Source organism: Nesoenas mayeri (genome assembly GCF_963082525.1).
Source record: "Nesoenas mayeri genome assembly, chromosome: 1".
In the NCBI taxonomy this organism is placed as follows: Eukaryota; Metazoa; Chordata; class Aves; order Columbiformes; family Columbidae; genus Nesoenas; species Nesoenas mayeri.
This window is the reverse complement of record NC_137541.1, coordinates 37,448,620-37,469,174: the sequence shown is the minus strand read 5'-3', so window position 1 is coordinate 37,469,174 and position 20,555 is coordinate 37,448,620. Positions and strand designations below refer to the sequence as shown.

At 42.1% G+C, this 20,555-nt stretch overlaps 1 protein-coding gene across 1 annotated transcript; it reads right to left on the bottom strand.

Moving 5' to 3' along the window:
* Positions 1-4,098: 4,098 nt before the first annotated feature.
* On the bottom strand, positions 4,099-15,051 carry DYRK2 (dual specificity tyrosine phosphorylation regulated kinase 2; the record flags this gene model as incomplete). Its single annotated transcript, XM_080363440.1, has 3 exons — positions 4,099-5,700; positions 14,079-14,215; positions 14,997-15,051. The coding sequence occupies 3 exons, from the start codon at positions 15,049-15,051 to the stop codon at positions 4,099-4,101; spliced, it is 1,794 nt and encodes a 597-aa protein (XP_080219566.1).
* Positions 15,052-20,555: the final 5,504 nt, after the last annotated feature.

Here is a 20,555-nt window from a genome sequence, read left to right as displayed (position 1 = left end):
TCCTGTCATCAGCTGTACAATACATACAGTATCATAAAACTGGCCACTAGGATTAAAACCCACTACAACATCTTTAATGTTAAGTGGCAACAGCAGCATCTCACAGAAAATTATACATACATATATACACAGTCCACATTCAATCGTTTTTCACATGTTTTCAGTACACACAGTTGCAGCATATTACAGTCACGTGTCTAAGTCATTGCCCAATAAAAACCCAAGCTACTGCTTAGACGTAATTGTAGCAGTTGAACTGAGTAATTACAATTTGTAGCAGAGATGTACAAGCCCCTAGAAACAATAATTCACAAATGTTATTTTATTTAAATGCTACCATAGCATTAAACTGGGCAATATTGTAATCTTTACTGACTGGAAAAAGAGTTCTTTTTGTACTTATCACAAATATTATTGATGGAAAAAAAATACTAAAAAATAGAGGGCATTAAATAATGCACACCCTTTCCTAAAGATTCTAATATTGCCCAATGCTACTTATGTCTAAAGTGTTTTCAACATTCCCATGAAGTCATTTATAACTCCAAATCACCCACCAAGTTAAAAGTGGCTTAAGTGCCTTGCACCCAAATTGTAAAAATCCCTGGCCGCCTTTATAAGAGCCAGGCACATATAAAAGGAATGCACTTTGGTTCATACCAAATGCCCTGGGATTAAATCACACTATAAAACTAAAGAGTCTGAGGTAAATTTTTACAAATACAGTTGATTTCTGTCTAGTGTCACTATAACAAAAATTTCTTAAAAAAAAAAAAAAAAATCAATTTGATGTTAAAGTACAACCAATGAGGAAGGGCCATTTTTAACCCCTCAAGAAGACGTACTACAAAAACAGAGTGTCCTCTCCACCCTAGCAGTGTGATTGCCTTATTGTTTCTATTAAGGCCTTGATCATCTACAGGATGTTTTAAGATAGGTATAGCATTTAAAAATAGATTTCATCCCTACTATCCAGTATGCAAAGGGTAAAGAGGCCAAGATGCATGCCCTACAACGTGGTATTTGTAATAAAAGGCACATTGTTAACACCGAGGGCACAATCCATCCTCTATTGTTAATCTACACATCTTGCATCACTCTGTTGTTCCAATACACTTAAGTGGTAATGAACACTCCAGTGGTGCAAGAAACTGAGCCAAGTGAGACTGCAACCAAAGACAAGACAACACAACACTGTGCTATTACTAAATCTGAAAATAGCCGAGACATCCCCAGACAATGGTAACATGTGAGACTAAGCACTGTTTCCAAGCCAACTTCTATCAGCCTAATTATCAGAGCCCTTAGAATAAAATCACATCAAAGCAAGAGGTAACGTCCTTTCCACCCCTTCCCTCCCTCCTTTTTTACAGGTATAAATAAGCTACAATAAAAAGCAGCTACATCACCTAAAAACTTTGATGTAGCTGCTCCTTTAGCATAGAGGAAGTTCCACTGTATCTGGGTTAAAAAAATAGCTCTGCACACTATATTTTGGCCTTAAAGTTTCCGGCAGCATTTATGAACAAGGTGGATCACAAATGCATTATTGGCATTAAGAACTGATTACATGAAAAAGAAAATTTAGTGGGTTTAGCCCATTAATGACCCATGAACATTATGAATGTTTTCACCTTAAATTGCCATGAAAGCAGGAACATGTGTCAATATTCCCTTTAAAATACAGTAAGGGAGGCAATTTTTCTTCCACTCTTAACTTAAGCATCCCTATTTCTTAAATTTTACAGGAAGAGTTAAGGTAAAAAGGAGTGGTAAAGCCAAGTAGGTGGTGGAGGAAGTAAAGGTTCCCAGTTACTGTAGAAAAATACACAGTATTGTATTCCCATAGTCATGAGAGTCAGTTAATTTTACATGGAAATTAATATATATCTTTTCCAGAATTAGAATTTACTGAACATAACTTAGTGAATATTCATATTCCAAAAGCCACTTTTCTTGACTGTATTACTATATTTCATTTTAACATGATTTCATACATGTTTACATATTGCACTTACACACATTGTATAAAGACGTGAACATTTAACACTAAATAATTTAATTTGACTAGAGGCAGGAAACAATCTTTTAAAAAAAAGGTAACAAAAATGGTTGATTGATGCTCTAATTTTAACAGTTATCAATCAACAAATACCATCCTCACTCAGAAATTATTTTTGGAGATTCTTTAGGTGTTGACTTTTTGGCAAGACATTAAGCGATATGTTTCCTGAGAATTCTGCAACTTTGTATTTATATCCCTCCCCAGTCTTACATTAAATTAAAAACAAACCAACCAACCAAACAAACAAAATTAAGCTGTAAGTGGTAAATTAATGAATATGAAGGAGAACTTAACCGGAAACTTTCTTGGCCTCTCAGGGGACCATGCTTTAAGTATTTTTCATAATTTCAACAAGTTACTCAGTAAAATCTGTATATATAGATGTTGCTTATAGTAAAGTTATTGAGGTTTAATGCAATCCATCTTAGTATGTCTTGTTCTAACATCCATAATCCTTCTACATCATGTTCTACTTTATTTAAAATTCCCTTTCCATATGTTGTATATATCCAGTGTAGACCACAGCCACTGTACATTATAAAATATTGATCTTAGATTTCAAACTGTTCCTGTTGAAAACATGCTACAATGCGTGAATATTTCTCTCATAGGTCTAGATATTATTCCTCAGTAAAAACGATCTTTGTTCCATGAATGCAGCCCAAAGTAAAAAAAGAAAAAATAAACATTAGCACACACACACGTGAACAAATCTACACATATCTCTAACTGTTCCTTCAAAGTAATTTTCAGTTACAAATGCCAAAGATTAAATCAAATTCCAACCATTTAATGTTCCTTTGATAATTCTTCCTTATTAGAAAGTATCTAGGATCATGTCTGCCAGCTGACAAGCTTTCCACTGAGGATCTTTCCACTTACAGTTATGCTGTTTAAGGTGAAGTACTTTTCTACAGAAAGCAATGTAGTAACATAGTATTTGCTCCCACATGCAGATTCGAAGTGTAAATGTACCAGAGAGGTCACAGTCGCTCCAACAAACATTGTCATAAAAAATAAAAGCAATCTGTGAAATCCATGTACCATAATAATCTGGAAGTTACAGTATAAAACTGACAGAACAAGCACTTCTGCCTATGTGATTTAGGGAGACCAAGCTGCACACTAGGAGAGAAAACAGGAGATGGGGCAGGGGGAGGGAGGGGAAAGAGAGAGAAGCCCAGCGTGAATGCTCAATGTTATATACCTGAAATGAAGTCCAGAACATTTTGCTTTACCAACTCATCAGTCACTTTGAGACTTAAGAGGAAGGAACGTACTTCCATTTTCATCCTTTCTGAGACTGCCCACCCTTTCCTCTCACTCTACCATGAGCATGCAATATAAGAGAGTAATTTTAGCCCTGGAAGTTGCTCTTTCTTGCATTATATTTAAATGCTCATTTTAATCAAAAGCATTACTTTTGAATACAGAAAGCATTCCAGAGGAGGTGACTGTACCATTAGTGACACCACTACTTTCTCTGGGCTACCATATAGAAAATAACAATGTGACATGCTATGGCTCCACTTCACATTATAAGTTCACGCTTAACTGTATTCGAGTATTCGTCCTGGAGTTCAGTCAGGCATAGGTGTGAGTGTTTGCAGAATCAAGACCCATACCCATAAAATCCAAAAGGCAGAGACCTACAAATTTACCCCAGGTGAAACCTAATATGAACCATGGAAGAGAAAGTTTAATACCTTTGACACCACGCTGCAATGCATGACAGTCATGTTGTAACCAGTGGCCTGCCACTGATGTTTATTACTGTGTCACACTAGTTACAGTAAGGCTAATTGTACTGTAGAAGACAAACATTTTAAAAAATAAGTATAAAAACTTAAAGCATTGTCCCCGTGTTTTTATAAAAACAAAATCAACGTTTCTTACATTTAAAATGAGTGCTGAAAGATACAAATGAATAAAGTTATTGAGCAAATAAAAATGTATATCTGAGCTACTTTTTCATACAAATAAGGCTCAGCCACATTGTATCTCTCATATTAACAGCATCGGGTTTTTCAAACTCAGCTAACAAGTTTTGGCAATACTGTTCTTTGCTGAATATTCCCATTGGCATCTGTCATCTGTGCCAAATTAGTCCTCAGTTTTGAAGCCGAGCTTGAAGTGGGAGGTAACTTGGAAATCGACGTTATAGCACCAGTGCTCTCTGTAATTCTCTTTGCCGAGGCCTTTTCCCCAGTCGGAGGCTTTGGCAACCGTCTCCTTAGCCAGGGATGCCGCAAAGCCTGGCTTGGTGTCATACGGATAGCAGGATCCCATTCTAAACACTGTTTCAAGAAGTCAAGGAACAGGGGATCATCACATCCCTTTAATGCATTACCCCATTCTCTGCTCTCTGGCGGGCCACGTAGCTTTCCTCTCCGAGAGCGTCCACCATTCAGTATTACAGAGCCGTCGGACAAGGTTGTGATGTTGCAGTAGCGCGGATAACCCTTAGAGCTCACAAAGTTTTTGGCTCGCTTGGATGAATCTAAGAGTTTTGGAGAAGGCATGCCCAATAGCTCAATCATACAAGCCAGCTGGTCTCCTTCATCTTCTCCAGGTAGAAGTGGATAACCGGTGAGAAGCTCTGCTAGAATACAGCCCAAGCTCCACATATCTATGGGCATCCCATAACGAGCACCAAGGATGACTTCAGGTGCACGGTAAAACCGTGACTGAATGTAAGTGTAGACTCGCTGATGCTCGTAGCAACTGGAGCCAAAATCAATCACTTTGATACCACTTCGACCCTGTTGCTTCAACAGAATGTTCTCAGGTTTAAGGTCACAGTGAATGATTCTGTTCTTGTGCAAAGCATCCAAGCACTGTAAAATTGAGTGGGCAAACTTGCGGACCAAAGGCAGGCTAAAGCCCTGAAACTTGTTCTTCTTTATTAACTCATACAGGTTCATGCTCAGCAATTCAAATGTCATGCAGATATGGCTGCGGAATGTGAAGTTTTCCAACATGTGAATAACATTCATGTTATTATCCTTATCTTGTTTCCGGAGATGCTCCAGGATCTTAATTTCTTCCGCAGCTTGGCGGTGGAAACGTTTTTCATTTCTCACCATTTTTAGTGCTACATGCTGATGCATCTTGTGATCGTAGGCCTTCACCACCTGCCCAAAGCTTCCCTTCCCTATAACTTTTAGGACTTCATACCTGTATGCAATATGATCATGGGGTACTTGTATGTAAGACCCTTGGTCATCATCATACCCGCAGTTGTTGGAACCACCAATCACACCTTGCCGCTTCTTTGCATTTGGACCCAAAAAGTATATTTCAGGGTAGCTAAAAATCTCATGATGCTCAAAAGCTGTTAATTTTTGCATGTATTGCTTCATTGCCTGCTCTGGTGTTATAACGGAGGCTTTCACTTTCCCTGTTCCATCTGTAGATTTTAAAGAGCTGGAGCTCCCTTGTCGTCTGTGAGCACTCTCTGGCTGTCTCTCCTGAACCACTGGCAATCCAGATTTGCCTAGCGTTGTAAGTCCATTTGGTTGTGTCGTCAGAACCGTCCTCTTGTTACTGTTATCTTCAAACAGCTGCTGAACCTGGATTTGTCCATGGCTACCAACATGGAGGTGCTCATTCATTGTGTGCTTACTGCCTCCAACCTAAAATCGAAAATAAATATATACCCAGTTAACAAGAAAGGCATGAACTCTGTGCTTCACCATTCATTCTGCAACCTGCCATCCTGCCTAAATCACCTGAAAACTAAGTATTTTTGTAGAAGTCGGCAGTCTACAGATAATCTGAAAAATACAGCACATATCCTGTGATATGGTTAGATGCTGTAAAATTTTCCAGATCCTTATTTCTCAAATGCCACTTTCATGTCTCTCTAAAATGTTTGCAACAAGGCAATCACAGATGTGCTACGATGATAAGCCAACAATCCTCCAAGGAATCTTCAAGGCAACAGTCCTGTAATATCAAGGAGTATGCTTGAGGGACACTAAATTACACTTTACAGAACACAGTAGCAGTTTTATTTATGCTGGAGATCAATATATGATGCCTGCTTGAACTTACATGGCTAAGGCTCTCCTAGTCAACTGTTCTCAGAAATCAAGATTTTAACTTGTTCCTAAATCTGTTGTATATCAAAAGCCCCAGATACAATTTTAAGCAATAAGGAGTGTGCTGTGACATGCACAAAGAGGAAAAGAGCCTGCACTTTTCTGAAGCTCAACAGATGCCATTCACTGCCTGCAATTGAGACAGCCACTATTCAGCAAGGCATTCAGACCAATGACGTACAAGCATATCCTCTAGCACTTTTCCCAAACCAGTCTTATAATAACTTTTAGCCAAGATGAGATTTGGGGCCTGATACAAACTTGAGCTGAGAGAAAATCTCTCCCTTGAAGAATATACAACTAACTTTATTTTAAAGGAATGGAAAGAAAGGATTAGTTGATTTTAGAATTTACATTTGGTCTGGACAGTTTTCACAAGGCAAACAGAATCAAGCATTTTCAAGGAAAAAAAAAAAACACTGAAAGTAGTGGGGTGTGAAAACAGCTATCGCTCAAAACCTGTTATTTTTAAGGAAAACCATGAAATTTACAAGCATATACTTGCCACTAAAACAGTTGTCCTTAGAATTCCTCATTTGCTCTGAAGCAGAGAATAATTAGTTTGTCATCTGCCTGGTCTTATACAAACGTGGGAAGAATTCCCCTGCTGTCTCTCCAGCTGATTCACTAGTCTTAATATTTATGTCAAATTACTAACCAAAAGTTCGCCAATACTGTCAGACAGATGATCAAGACAGGGTTGAGAGCACTTTTAATCTGAGAATTATTTTTGCTAGGTAGCTAAGGAAAACACATTCCCTGTTCACTTAAGGTTGCTGAAATGAAATCAGAAAATGACAGTTGTGTGCTGTGATATGAGGCAACAAAATCTGTGCTGCAACTGCAGAAGTGCTTCCTAATGAGAAAACCAAGACATGCAACGCAGACTCTTAGCATATTTTGTGCTTCTGTTAAGGTATCGGTCTGCTTCGGCAGAATCGTTTTTTTGTAAATTCAGTAATTTGTTCCCAATGTGTAGCCAGCAGGAAACCACCCTCACCTTTGGATAATATTTTGAAATTTGCAGCTCTGAAACTCACACAACATAAGAACAAGAGCTCTCAGGGATTGCTTCTGCTAAGTTGACTGCTCTTCTGATTGCATTTTGACTCACGTTGAATAACTGGTCCATTTTATTTCATCATTGCAGTTTGATTGTGTACATTTATTTGCAGAGCAATTTCAGTTCACACTATCAGATTTGATCAATCTCATACAAAGTGTTACCACACAATTGCAATTCAGAGCAAAACATGCTGGTAACATTTAAGCACAGTGAAGATAAACAAGATATTGACATTAATTCCCTTCCTAGCTTGATGTCTCAAAATCCCCAGGAATTAAATCATCAAGGGGACTTAACAAACCTATCATGCCTACAGGGAATTCCTTCAGGTCAAGTTTGAAGTGCACTGCAGTAGCAATTCCCTGAAGGTTGCCCTGATCCTCTATATAAACAGCCGTTACTGAGAAGAAAATTCGGCCCCATGAGCTGCTACATAGTGCATCTCAGAAAAAACGGATCTAGTCAGTAAGATGTGTTGGAGGCTCAGCACATCCAGTATTGCAAAACAGCATAAGAAATGCACAATGAAGCAGCAGAGCAACTGTACAGACTACAAGTACTTAAGCTAAGAAATTCATGGTACATATATTTCTTCAGTGTTACTGGTTGAACAACAAACCAGAACATATCTGGACAAACCAGAAGTAGGCAATTCTAACGTACCGTAAGGAAGAAAAAACATAGAGGAGAAAATAATCTTTAAGAATTTCTTAACCAAAATACTCATTGCCACAGTTCACATCTTGATTTATTTTTTTTCTCAGCTGAATCACCTGTTTTCAGATTTAACTATTTTTCCACCCTTCCTAAGCACTGCTTGTTTCAATAGATGTAGTGGAGAATTCTTCAAATTTCAGTTATTTGCTTTGTATCAGGGCTTGGAAAAAATCTAAACATTTACCTACTCTCAACAGGGACTGAAGAGTTATTTTTCCTAAAAGCATGTTTGCAAACACATTCTAAAGTGTAAACCATGTAGCTCTGCTTCCTGCACCTTCAGGGAGCCTCATGGTTTCTCTTGCTGCTCACAGTTTGCCTTTTTCTGCCAAGCAGCACAATGAAATCACCAGCATTATCCCAGCTTCACCCCAAATCCAAAATGACCGGTTTTGCCAGTTTCAGTCAGCTGCTGCTGGGGAATGCAAATGCAGATGCAGACAGTAGCACTGGTTTTCTTTGTGGAAGAAAAGACACCAAATTAGCACAGGCTCTATTCCAAAAGCTGTAGGGGAGAAGAGAGCTCGCTCTTCTTTCAAAAACCGAAACAGGAGCTTCAGAGCTATCAGACATATCACAATCACAAAGTCAATATGAAAAATGGACTTTACCCATCTCACGGTACTGCCTGCACAAGAATCACCATCACTTCTTCTATTTCCAACCTGGATGAGAGTTAGATTCTCACCAGCCTTTTGCTCTGCCCATCTCCTTCTGGCTACCGGGTGTCTGAGACTGCTGTCAAGTTCAGACTTGTACTGCTTACAAGCTCCACAGGCTTCACCACTGACGCTGTTAAGTTCCCTGAACCACTATTAATGGGCTTGCAAAGCTACAGAGGACTACAGCCTTCTTAGCCCAGTTACAATCTGTTCATGGTACACAGAAGCTCCATCTTTTCATCCAAAACCATAAGCCTGAGATGTTCATAACGTGTCTCCCTTTTCCTTCTGCAGATGGGCCTCTAAATTCCAGATCCAACAACCTACACAGCTGACAACCTGCATGCACTTATACCGCATGCTTCACCTTCAAAGATTTACAACTTTTTATAGCGCACATCTTCAAAAACTGACGTACACAATTCTCCATAAAACATATTGAAACAACAGGTAAGCTTGAACAGGAAGAACTCATCTTCCTGAGTCTTCTGGGAACATCAATTACAAAACGGCAAACGTAACAATGTGATTTTTTTCCCCTCTCTCAGTAGTTTTTCATCACTTCAAAATTGCTGCTATGGTTTGCTCAGTCTATGGAAGTTGATGGCTATGCCGGAAACCTAACCTTTGAAGTACAGACACCATGTAAAACAAAACAAACATACCCCTTTTTTGGGGGTGGGAGTGTTTGAGGTTTGGGTTTTTGTTTGTTTGTTTGCACAAAGGGGTTTAGTGACAGAAGTAGAACAGTAACTTAGTATCCTTAGACTACAGACCTGTAACAACATAGAAGTAGCATAAACTTGAGTCCAACCTGCTAACGAAAAAACAACTGACAATTCCTTTGGAGTAACACTGAGCCAACGCAATGTTCTGTTTCAAGACCTACAAAACTATGACTACAGGACTGAACACCACAGTAGCATATACCTTTTCTCAACTGTATCTTCCAAAAGCACCAAGACATATTCCATCTTTGTAAAAGTCACTTGATGTGATATTAGCAGTCTGTAACACTATCCAAGACAGGCACGTGCTTCAGCTATATACTATCATTTTTATTTTGAGCAAAATCACATATATAGATGTCAATCAAAATCTAAGAAAGTTTATAAAATGAATCCTAGTAATAAAGCAATCACAATGGCCTGCTGAAATACTGCACAGGAAGAAGATGCCTTTATCTGCTATTACTTTTCATAGGTGAGAATAAGGGAGAAACAGTGTTCCAAAGCATATGTTAATTAGAGAAAAAACGTTATGCTATACACCCATTTCATTACAGCATTTCTAGGCATTCCAGTTTCAGTCCTACTGTGTCTAACATGCTAGAAGCATACACTTACAGGTGTAGCATGCTTCACTGCCTATTTTGCTGACCACAACCTGAGCAAATATACAAAAGGCCATTTTCCTTTGATAAATGAATTTTTTAACAACATTCCTCTATTCAGAACTAAAAATAGCTGCTAATTAGTAAGATAACAACAATGCAGGATTATCATAATGGTTTTATTACGGGTATGGGTTTTACACACCAAAAAAGACTAAGCCATTCTCCTAAAGAGCCTGTGGCTCAACAAGAGCTGTAGAAAAGTTAGCTTTTAAAAAAATAAGCTTATATGGACCAGATATGGCAGCAGCAAAAAATCCATTTGACTTCATACAAAAAACATTTTCACAGACAGAACTATGCCTCAAAAGTGATAACAATTCCTAACTTTTTTTTTCCTCCTGTCAGGACTATGCAGGTACAGAGCATCTCCATACTGCTGGGGCACCCTGCATGTATTATGCATGTTGAAACGAAAAAAGACAGTCAATGGACAGTAAATTAAACCCTTTGGGTAAGCCGAAGCATATACATATGAGATGTGTCCAGATCTACAGCAGTCCACAAGCTCAGTCACCAGCTGCTGGAGCTTAAATTCAAGACCACCCCATTAAAAGTTAAGATAGTGTCATATCCCACCTAGACAAAAGTTTACGCAGAAGAAGTAGAAACACAAAAAAAAATCTAGATATAGCAAAGTTCAGGTCACAACTGTACAGTTATTTCCACTGAAACACAGCAGCATTTCTGTGGCAATTTATTACATCAAAACACCGCAATACGAAGGTATTTTGCTTGGTTTTACCTCTTTTAAAGCAGCTGCCCTTAATAAAAATTTGCAGCATATGACCCACCAGATCCTCATGTTAACAGAGTCCAGGAATCTCTGTTCAATTATAATGTATATTATTAAAAAAAAATTAAGACTAACCAACTGATGCAAAAGCATATGGATGGACATTCATCCCTTGTGGCAAAAGAAAACAGGTTTGCTGTGGGGAAGTCTTAGAAAGGGGTTGAAGAGGGAAGGTACTGAATCATGCACTGTAAATGGGTTGTTGTTACAGTACTAGACAGGAGGAGAAAAAGATCAAGACTGCTTTACTGCAAGAGCAACAGCAGGAGTCCAGAATGCAGTGCTATGTGCCAAATAAGAAAGAAAAGAGATGTAGGTAGGCAGAAGACAGAGACGAGTCTGGGAGAGAGACTCACAGACGGGTGGGGATTTACACAAGCAGAGCAGCAGGCAACTAAGTTAATCTCTACTGCAGCATGCCAAGTGGATGCAAGAACACCGTAACAAAAAGAGTGAATACAAAAAGGTTCCAATCATCAAGGCAAGAACTTAAGCCTTCAAAAAGAAAGCAATGACTTTGAAGAGGAAAATGAAGAGGACAACAGACTGGAAATGAGTTTCCATTTTCCACCATGACCCAAAAGGATAGTCAGGGAAGGAAGCCTACAATGAAGCCACAATTTTTTTTAAAAATAAACAAAACCTTTACCTGGTACAATACACAACAGTCTGCTTAGCAAAAAAGGTTGCTGTGATTGCAGGGGCTGCAGCCCAAATCTCTGCCCTGTGGTAAGAAACCTGTGTAAACAGCATCTTCCCTCCTGCTACCCCTGGTCTTCCATGCTATTAAATTCTACCAACCAATGAAACTTCAATTGAAAGTAGGAGACAACAGTTTCACTAGAGTCTAAATGATACAACTCACTGCTGCAAGAAATATGACAGTGGATTTCTTCTCTCTGTATTAGAAGAAAACTTTTCAGCTTAAACTCAAAAATACCTTAAATCTCAGCCTCTCTTCACAACTAGTGTATATACAATATACACGCTTACATCCAGCCACCGGCAAGTTCAACCATTTAAGTAAACTATACCTTCTGAAAATCTGAAAAACAAGGAGAAATGCTCTCAATTTCTAGCTATTACAGAAGTCACTTAACTACAACAGGGATGAAAACAGAATAAGTAAATGAACACAAAGAAAAAAAATGGCTTAAGAAAACTGAAATGTTCCATTTTATAATAGATAGGTCTGTCTAGAGGAAGCAGTGGGATGCAAAACCAATGGTTTTCAATCAGTCAGTGTCAGCTGAGGTCACTAGGCCCCAAGTTTATAGAAAGATCACATAACAGATATAGCCCTTATTTTTTAAGGTTGAAATCCAGCATTCTGATGTCACATCTGATCCTTACCACAAAAAGTTATATTAGCCAACCACAAAATAACCACCTACAAAATTCATAAAGGCAGTCTGAGGTATTTCCATAATAGTACCCAAGGCTAAATAAATACTGTAAAGCAGGCTCTGTAGCACAAAGGAAAGGCAGAGTGTGCAACAGTCAGAATCTAGAGGGACATGAAACACAGCAATATAATGCTTGATCACCCCTGTGTGCTTCCATAAGAATTTCATCTCTTTGTATCTATATACACACATGGATATAGCATACATGGCTATATAGAAACATATGCATACATACACAATGATATGTGTATAAAAATACTTGAAACACAGAAATATAATGCCTGAACACCCCTTGCATGACTACATAAAGATTTTGTTTTCATACAAATATTGATATATGCAAAGACACTATATATAATACACACAGACATAAAACTATGTATAAAAATGCCAAAGTTCTGTACTTCCAAAATTAGTAAGTAGTCCCAGGTATATAGCTGGACCAGCACACTTTCACAAATCCTAAATTATGTCTGGGCTTTGTTACATGCAGGGCCCTGTTATTTATGGGCCCATACATATGTACAGTTTCATCACCAGTGTCCAGGCTGTTTGTACTACATTCTTTTCTGTTTTTATAAAACAGTTAAGCTGTTGCCCCAACTCTAAAAATCGACCAGCACTTAACTGGTACATGAATGTGAAAAATATGGCCCTTGATACGAATGAACAATGAATAACGTAGCTACATAAATAGACAGTGATGTTGATCTCAAGTATGCAGCTCCACCTTGAATTTGCAGAATATCATTTCTTCTGAGAATATCCTATATATAGTGTAGGTTTTTTTTAATTTAAGCCAATTCTTTCTATAAATGGATTTGAATAAGACGCTTTTACCCCTGAAGCTATATAGAAAGTCACTGAAACACTAATATCTAAATGCACGGTTTCACCTTCCACTAGCCCATAATCACATTACCATTTAAAGCTCTACCATATGTTTACGAAGATAGTATGTGAGCATCCATGAAGAACTCATTAATTCTAAGAAAAGTATGCCATCAGTGCCTTTCAGGGTCAGAATGAAATCTTTCATAATTCAGAAGGAAATGTATGCAATAAAAATTCCAGATATTTAGTGTTAACATGACAACAAACAGACCCCTCTCTCTACCCTCCTCATGCCTTCAGGACAGAGATACCCTCCCTCATCCATATATAGTGGCATACTTGTAAAGTTTCATTCCTATTAGATTAACTAGGGGTGGGAGATAACGTGAGATATCACAGAATCGTAAAATAACATCTTTTTCATGTCATCAGTGCTTATTTCTTTAGGTAAACTACTGCAGCAATAAAGTTGAATTAATCCGGTCTTTGTCGCCAAGTACAGTGATAGCTATTTCTAGAGAAGACAGCTATCGGCCTGAGCTAATAAGGGGAGAGGAGCCTTCATTTTTCACTACAGTTCATGCGACCCTTTAATCACAGTGACTAAACTCATTGACAAAATAATGTCATCTCAAAAAATGCATTTACCAGAACAGCTCCTCTGTGCAAGTGTGGAAGATCGAATTTGTCACTGAAAATGAGACACAAAACCAGACTGAAAGAGGGCTAGGGAGGGGGAGGGAGAAAGCTGCTTCTCAGTGCAGTCACAGAGATCCAGTCTCACAACAAACATGCACATTTGATCCGAGTCTGTAGAAATTATATGCACTTCGCTTAAGCACCAAGCGCCTCATCAGTCTGGACAGGGCGGCGGCGGGACCCTTGCCCTCTCCCGCCTCGCGGTGCCCATGAGGGATCGGTCCTGCCACGGGGGACACCCGGCGAAAGGTGAGGGGCGGCGGCGCGACAAGCCCCCTGCGCAGGACGCCCCTTCCCACCCCCCTGCCCCGACCCCCCGCCCCAAGCCCGGGCTCACCGTGTGGGAGGCGTTGCTGGCCCTGAGCGGCGGCAATGCGAGGGGCGACGGCGGGCCAGTCCCAGCTCCTGCCCGGGAGACCCCGGCTCCGGTGCCCGGGGAAGACTGCAGCGGGCGGCCGCTGTCCCCTGCCCTGCCTGCGGAGAGCAGAGGGGTAAGCGCGGAGAGCAGCGGCGGCGGCAACCCCTCTGGGCAGCGCGACCGTCGGGGCGGCGGCCCCAGCGCTTCGCCGGCACCGCCGCCCGTCTTGCTTCAGGCAGAAGCCACTAAAAGCTAATCACCGCCGCGGCGCACACACGCACCGATCCGGCTAATAGCGCGGGCGGGCCATGCTCGCCCGGCTAAACCCTTCATCCGAGATTAACCCGCCACCGGCAGACGCCTAACCGGGAGAACAAGCCGGCTCTGCCCCGCAGACGCCTCGGGGCTGGACGGCCGCCCAACCCACCCCGAGCCGTCTGGCCCGGCGAAATCCCGGCGCCGCCGGGAACCTGCCAGGAGTTCTCAAGTCTACAGCGGGGAGAGGAGACGAGCACCGCTGCCCCCTGTCAAACGCGGCCGCTCCGGCAAAAGCAGCAATTCCCAATTTTTTCTGGGTCGTTTCCCTAAGTGATTTCTCTGGTTTTTTTTTCCCTTCCCCGAGGCGAACTCGCCACTCCGCACACCAGCATGCCGGAGGCGACCACGCAGCCTCCCCCCGGCCCCTCGGGCTCGGTTGCCGGGGGGAGGGCGGATCATTGTTCCGACACGCACGGCCCCGCTGCGGCGGCAGCTGCGGGGGCAGCCGCGGCGCGGTCGAGCTCCCCCCCGCCGCCGTCCCCCGCCCCAGCGCCGCACGGCCCAGCCTGGCGCGGCCCAGCACGGCAGGGGCGGTGCGGGCTCCCGACGCGGCGGCGATCGTGGCTGCACGCTTCTTACCGGCTGGGTAGGCAGCACCAGCGGCGGCGCTAGCTGAGGGTTTTCTGGTTAACATGGCCGCTGGAGAGGAGGGAGAGGAAAAGGCATGTCAGGGTGGCTCTCCTCCGCTGGTTCTCGGCCTCTCCGGTCGGCGACTGCCTCTCTTCTCCGATCAGCTACACCCAGATCCCGACACGTCCTCCGCTGCATCCCCCTGGCCCCGGGCCGGCCGGACAGATCCTCCAACGGCCCGCCGTCGCCTCCCGCCGCAGCAGCAGCAGCAGCCGCGCCGCCGCCGCAGCCCCCGGCCCAAGCTCATCACCTCCCCCGCGCCCTCCCCGGTCGCCCCGGTCCCCTCAGACGGAGGAGGGGGCAGCAGCAGGCGGCCGGACAGGGCCCTCCTCCTCGCGCGGCGGAACAGGGACAAACAGCGCACAGGAGGGGCGGTCTCCGCCCCGCCGGCCGCCTCCCCTCCCCTCCCTCCGTCCCTCCTTGTCGCCCCCTCCCGCTCCGTTCCCCCCGAGTACCCGCACGTTCCCCCGCCGCGGAGTGGGGAAGGGAGGGGAGGGCCCCTCTCCTCCCCCCGCGCCCGCCCAACGGCCGCCTCCCGCGGGCTCAACGGCCGCCTAGCGCCGCGTCCCGGGCGCGGGGCGAGGGAGGGGGGGGCGCGCGTCCCGCCCGGCCGTTGGTCACCCCCGGGTCACAGCCATCTTGGCGGCCGGCGGGGCCAGGGCTGTGTGGGGAGCCGGGTGCGCGGAGGGGGAGAGGAGTCGAAGGATCACCCGCTCCTCAGGCAGCGGGGGTGACTTGTGTCAAACTAGGAGGAGAAGGATGGTACTTGTAACACGTAATGGGATGAAAACTTAAAAAATAGCGGCGAGGGAAGAGAGCCTTTGGGATTGCCCTGGAGTCATTTGTGCCTCAAGGTAGAATGAGGGAAATGGGAGTGCAGGGGGCATTATTTTCCTAGTTTTCCAGGCCATACAACGTGCTTCGTGGAGTACAATGCTTTGAATTCCTGATCTGTCAGTTTGAACGTCATTAGAGCCAAAAATAGATATCTGAACATTCGCCCAGCTTGGGACAGCCTTGTAATGAACTCTCCTACCTATGCTCAGTGTTTTTTGAAGTCTGTACAGACCATGCATATTTTTTCCTTCTGAAACAGCTGGTAGATATGTAGACAGACCTCACTTGATCTCCTTCCACAGAGAAAAGTTAATGTCTCCTTTTTCTGTGCCTAAGAAAAAAAAATCTATCCCGGTTGCCAGAGAGAAAGACTTTGCCTCTTCCAGTGCCACAGATAAACAAAGACTTTTCCTGTACTGGTAGAACAAAATAAACAATTTCCCTAACCGCTCCTGTTACGCAGAGAAAACAATCATACCTCCTCCCGCCCACACCCACCTAAGTTTTTTCCTTTCACTGTGGCAGAAAGATTTGTCTTGCCCAGTGTCCTCCCTGATGCACGCAGGCACTCCCCATATCCCTTTCCCTTGGCTGCCAGGTGTGTGAACGCTGTTTGTCAGTTACTCTCAGTGTTTTCCCGTCATTTTCACAAGCAGCATGTGCACATCAAAAGGATCAGAATGACAAACTGTGACAGCATTAGTGTTCTTTGTGAGATACCTTAAACATTTAAGGAACAGCCAAGCAAAAGACCTTTCTCTAGTGAGTCTAAGAACGGGCGGGGGAAGAAAGCTTGTTCACGTTCAAGCAAGATAAGAAAAACTGAAGTTGATATCAATTATCTTTTTGTAGGCCTTGCAGAGGTTCTTACTTCATCTTAAATCATGTGTCCTCTGACTGTCAAAGTCACAGATGGCTTTATGCATGTTCTGGGATTAGTTACACCTAAACATTGAGATAAGAAAGCCCGTTAAGTGTCCTGTTTCAACCCCTTTCCAGTCAGTTATACCATTCACAATATGCTTTCCACAGTTTGGTCAGTCCTGGACCACCGTGAAAAGCTATATGAAAAACTGAGTTACTCTATCACATCATAAACAATCTTTTGAGTCAATGGCAACACATTACTTTGGAGCTTGTCCAACTATTTGCTTTCTAAAACTCTGTGCATGGTAAACTTTCAGCACTAGTCTTTAAGCCTCAGAATGGGCTTGAGCTTGCCTAGATGCCTCTCTCTCTCTCCATCTCTTTGTCCATCTGCAATCCATCCTGGCATCTGCTGTCAAGGAGTCTGAAGTGGAACTCAAGATGAGGGCAAGCCCATCTTTATTCCTTCTGAATGCAGTACAAGAAACTTCAATTTAAAAGCCTTTTTCATGCAGACTTTAGGTTGACAAAGAGGAACATGCTAATGTAATTGTAAAATGCCTTAGCTGCAAATAGCAATGCCTTTAACAGCCTTCTTCAAAATCATAGTCTCAGGTCTACAAAGAGAAAAAAAAAAAAAAGCAAAGCCTAAATACTCAGAGACAAAGTGAAGATTAATTCTCTCGTGCAAAATGTTACACTCAAGAATCTGAACTATGTTCCATGGAGTGGCCACAAAACTTTATTCTTTCTGATACTGGCCAATGGAACATATCAGCATTTTCCAGACCAGCGCTGCACAAGATGAGATCAACAGACTTCAGTTCCCAGGACAGAAATATGTATTAGACACCTGACAAGAGAAAGTTTGTGGTGCTCAGAAATTAGAGAGGAAACTTAAGTGGGGTTTTCTTGATCTTTTTTCCTCCCTCCTCAGCTTTTATTACCCAGAAGTGTGAACTAACTTGTAATGACAGAGAATTAGTCTTCCCTTTCTTGTAAACAAATCTACTGAATGTTCATGAGTGTCTGACTATTTACAAGGGGCTTGACATGCAGTATCATCAAAGCACTTGTTTTTAAGAGAAAAATCTGAAAACTTTCTTTCCAGGTGGGTACCCAAACAGACCTGCAGACTGGAAAGTGCTAACTCAGTGGGACACTGGCAGTACCAGTTCTGCACCACAGTGGCCACCTGAGGAAGGGGGTGAAGAGGTCAGCAGTTGGAGGTGGAGGTGAGATCAGAAGGCTTCTTGCTAAAGCTGTCTTGAAGAGGCTTAGGTTGGGCAGTTACGGGTATCATCCTCCTGTGATAAACTGCACAAACTTCTAGAACAAAAATCAACAACTATTTGGTAAGAATAAAGTGGTTAAATCAAAACCATTGAATGGAAAATTAAAATGAATTTAAAAAATAGAGCTGAAATAAAACATATAATGTAAAACCTTGTCTGAAAGTATTCTTCTAGAATAAAACATGTTATCTGTAAAACCTTGTCTAAAATATTCCTGCCCACATAGTACATTAAAATGCATTATAGAAGATAATATGCTAGTACAGTGAGGAGAGGTACAAAGCATGCTGTGTTTCTTGGGCCATTCAGTCAGGGCCCTTGTGACCAAGACAGATACTAATTCCAAGCAAACTGTGAAAGATTGCTGAGGTCTGTTTTTCCTAGGCTGCCTTGGGGACCCAGTTCATATCTAGTTGCCCTGTTAGAACACTGTACCTCCTTAGCATTGCTTCGAAATCTCCCATGCCAGTCCTCTTAGCTCTCTAAAGCAGATGATAGTTAGGGTTTAATTATATGAGGCTTTGGTATATAGGTGTAGGGTGAGGGAGAGTGGCTGCTCAGACACACAGCATCTCTGTCATCGTGGTATTAGTAAATGCATATGTGGTCAGACACCAGGGAGTTCCTGAGAAGCCAGGCATGTTCACAGCTGTGGTGATGACTTTGGGGACTCCCACAGTGACGGGTGCAGTGGGTGCTCAGCACCTTGCTATGCTCTGACTGTTCTCACTGGGCATAGCAAACTCTTTGGGCTGTAGGTAAATGACCGCTAGGTAAAGCAAATAGGAGACTCCTCAGACGTATGATGGGGATGGAGAACAATGGCACTTAGGGACATGGTTTAGTGGTGGACTTGGTCGTGTTAGGTTAATGGTTGGATTTGATGACTTTAAGGGTCTTTTCCAACCTAAATGATTCTGTGAAAAGGAGAGGTAAGACAAGCCTAGAAGAAAGAAAGTAAAAATGTGGTTTTCTGCTACCTTTTGATCATCCTCTCACTAAGCAGAATTTGCATAAGAAGGAGAATCTATAGTCACTCTCAATATCTAAAATATTCTAAGACCTAAGGCATTAAAAATATATGATTTTTCCCATTGTTTTTATGAAGCAGGCCTTAGATGCTGAGCTGGAGACATTCAAACACTTAGGATATGTCTTACCATCAATTAAACATAGGTCCAAGCCTGTTAGCTCAGCCAGTAATCCATATTTTAAAAGTAAACCCTTAAGCCCAGTTAATGATTGCCTCAGAAAGGCCTGAACACTACCAGCATCACGTTCTTGTTAATGTGTTGTGGCTAATTTAGGCATCAGCAGGACTGTTTATATTATAATGTGGTCTTTTAGCTAATTGTGCCAAGAACAGTGTAGGCACTTCAAAATACAGCAACCTAAAAATGCAAGCATTGCATATGGAAAGCACACAGTTAAGGGCTCAACTAGCTCTCAAACATGCATTTCACTGTGTGGTACACATGTAAGGTTAGCACTTCCACGCTCTCTCTGCTCTGCCAGAAAAGAAATATTTCCCAGCAGAGCATCACCTGGAGCTTAGGATAAAATTATGTTTCAATACAATTATAAAAGCTAAGGTTATATATTCAGAGCAAGAGTGCAGAGAATCACTACCACAGATCAGTTTGCTAGTAGATACTCATACTGACATGAGAGTCTATGGAGCTAAACTGACTTCCTGGGTTCAGATGTTTGTTGGCCTTTATTCCAGTGTTTGTTCTGTTGAGGGTAAACTTTATTTTGTGTCCAAAAGTTTGCTCTTCCAGTTGTTTAATAACACATAAGTCACCACTTCTATTACAGTATTAAGACACAACAAAGGATGTTTTAGTGGTCAGTGAGTACACCCTGAAGATACTCTGACATCCTATGAGTCTGCAAGCAGATGAGTAATTTTTTATTCTTATGCTACAAGAGCTATTTTGCGGGAGACTGTCTCACAATATATTTTTATTTTAGTGCCAGCAAAGAGCATATTGAGGAAAATGCTTTCCCTTTTCACCAGTCCATGCCAATGTTTATAAGTTTCTGTATTATATGTTTTTATATCATTCCTGGATTCTTATAGCATTAATATCCATTAGAACATTACATTTATTCCTTTATGTAAACTCCCAGCATGTGTAATGGAAAGAGAAAGGTTCTCGTTTTCCTGTCTCATACAGCAGAAGCAATCCTTATGGAGTCAGTGGAGTAGCATTAATATAAAAGTAATCTCAGGGAAAAAGCCTAATGGTGGCTGATCCTTTTCAGCTCCTGGCACACCCTTCTTTATGTACTCAGAAAAAAGTGAGCCTCTGGAACAAGAAAAGAAGGAAATTATGTCTGTGTTGTGGTCCCTTCTTCTCTGAACGCTTCCCACCTCATCTGTGAAGCTTCTCCATTCCTCCAGCTACGCAAACAAGGGAAATGTGATAATTGCAATGACTTAATTTAAAACTACTGGCTTGCATGTCACTTGAATGTTAGTCTTTCCTTAAAAAAAATCCTATAA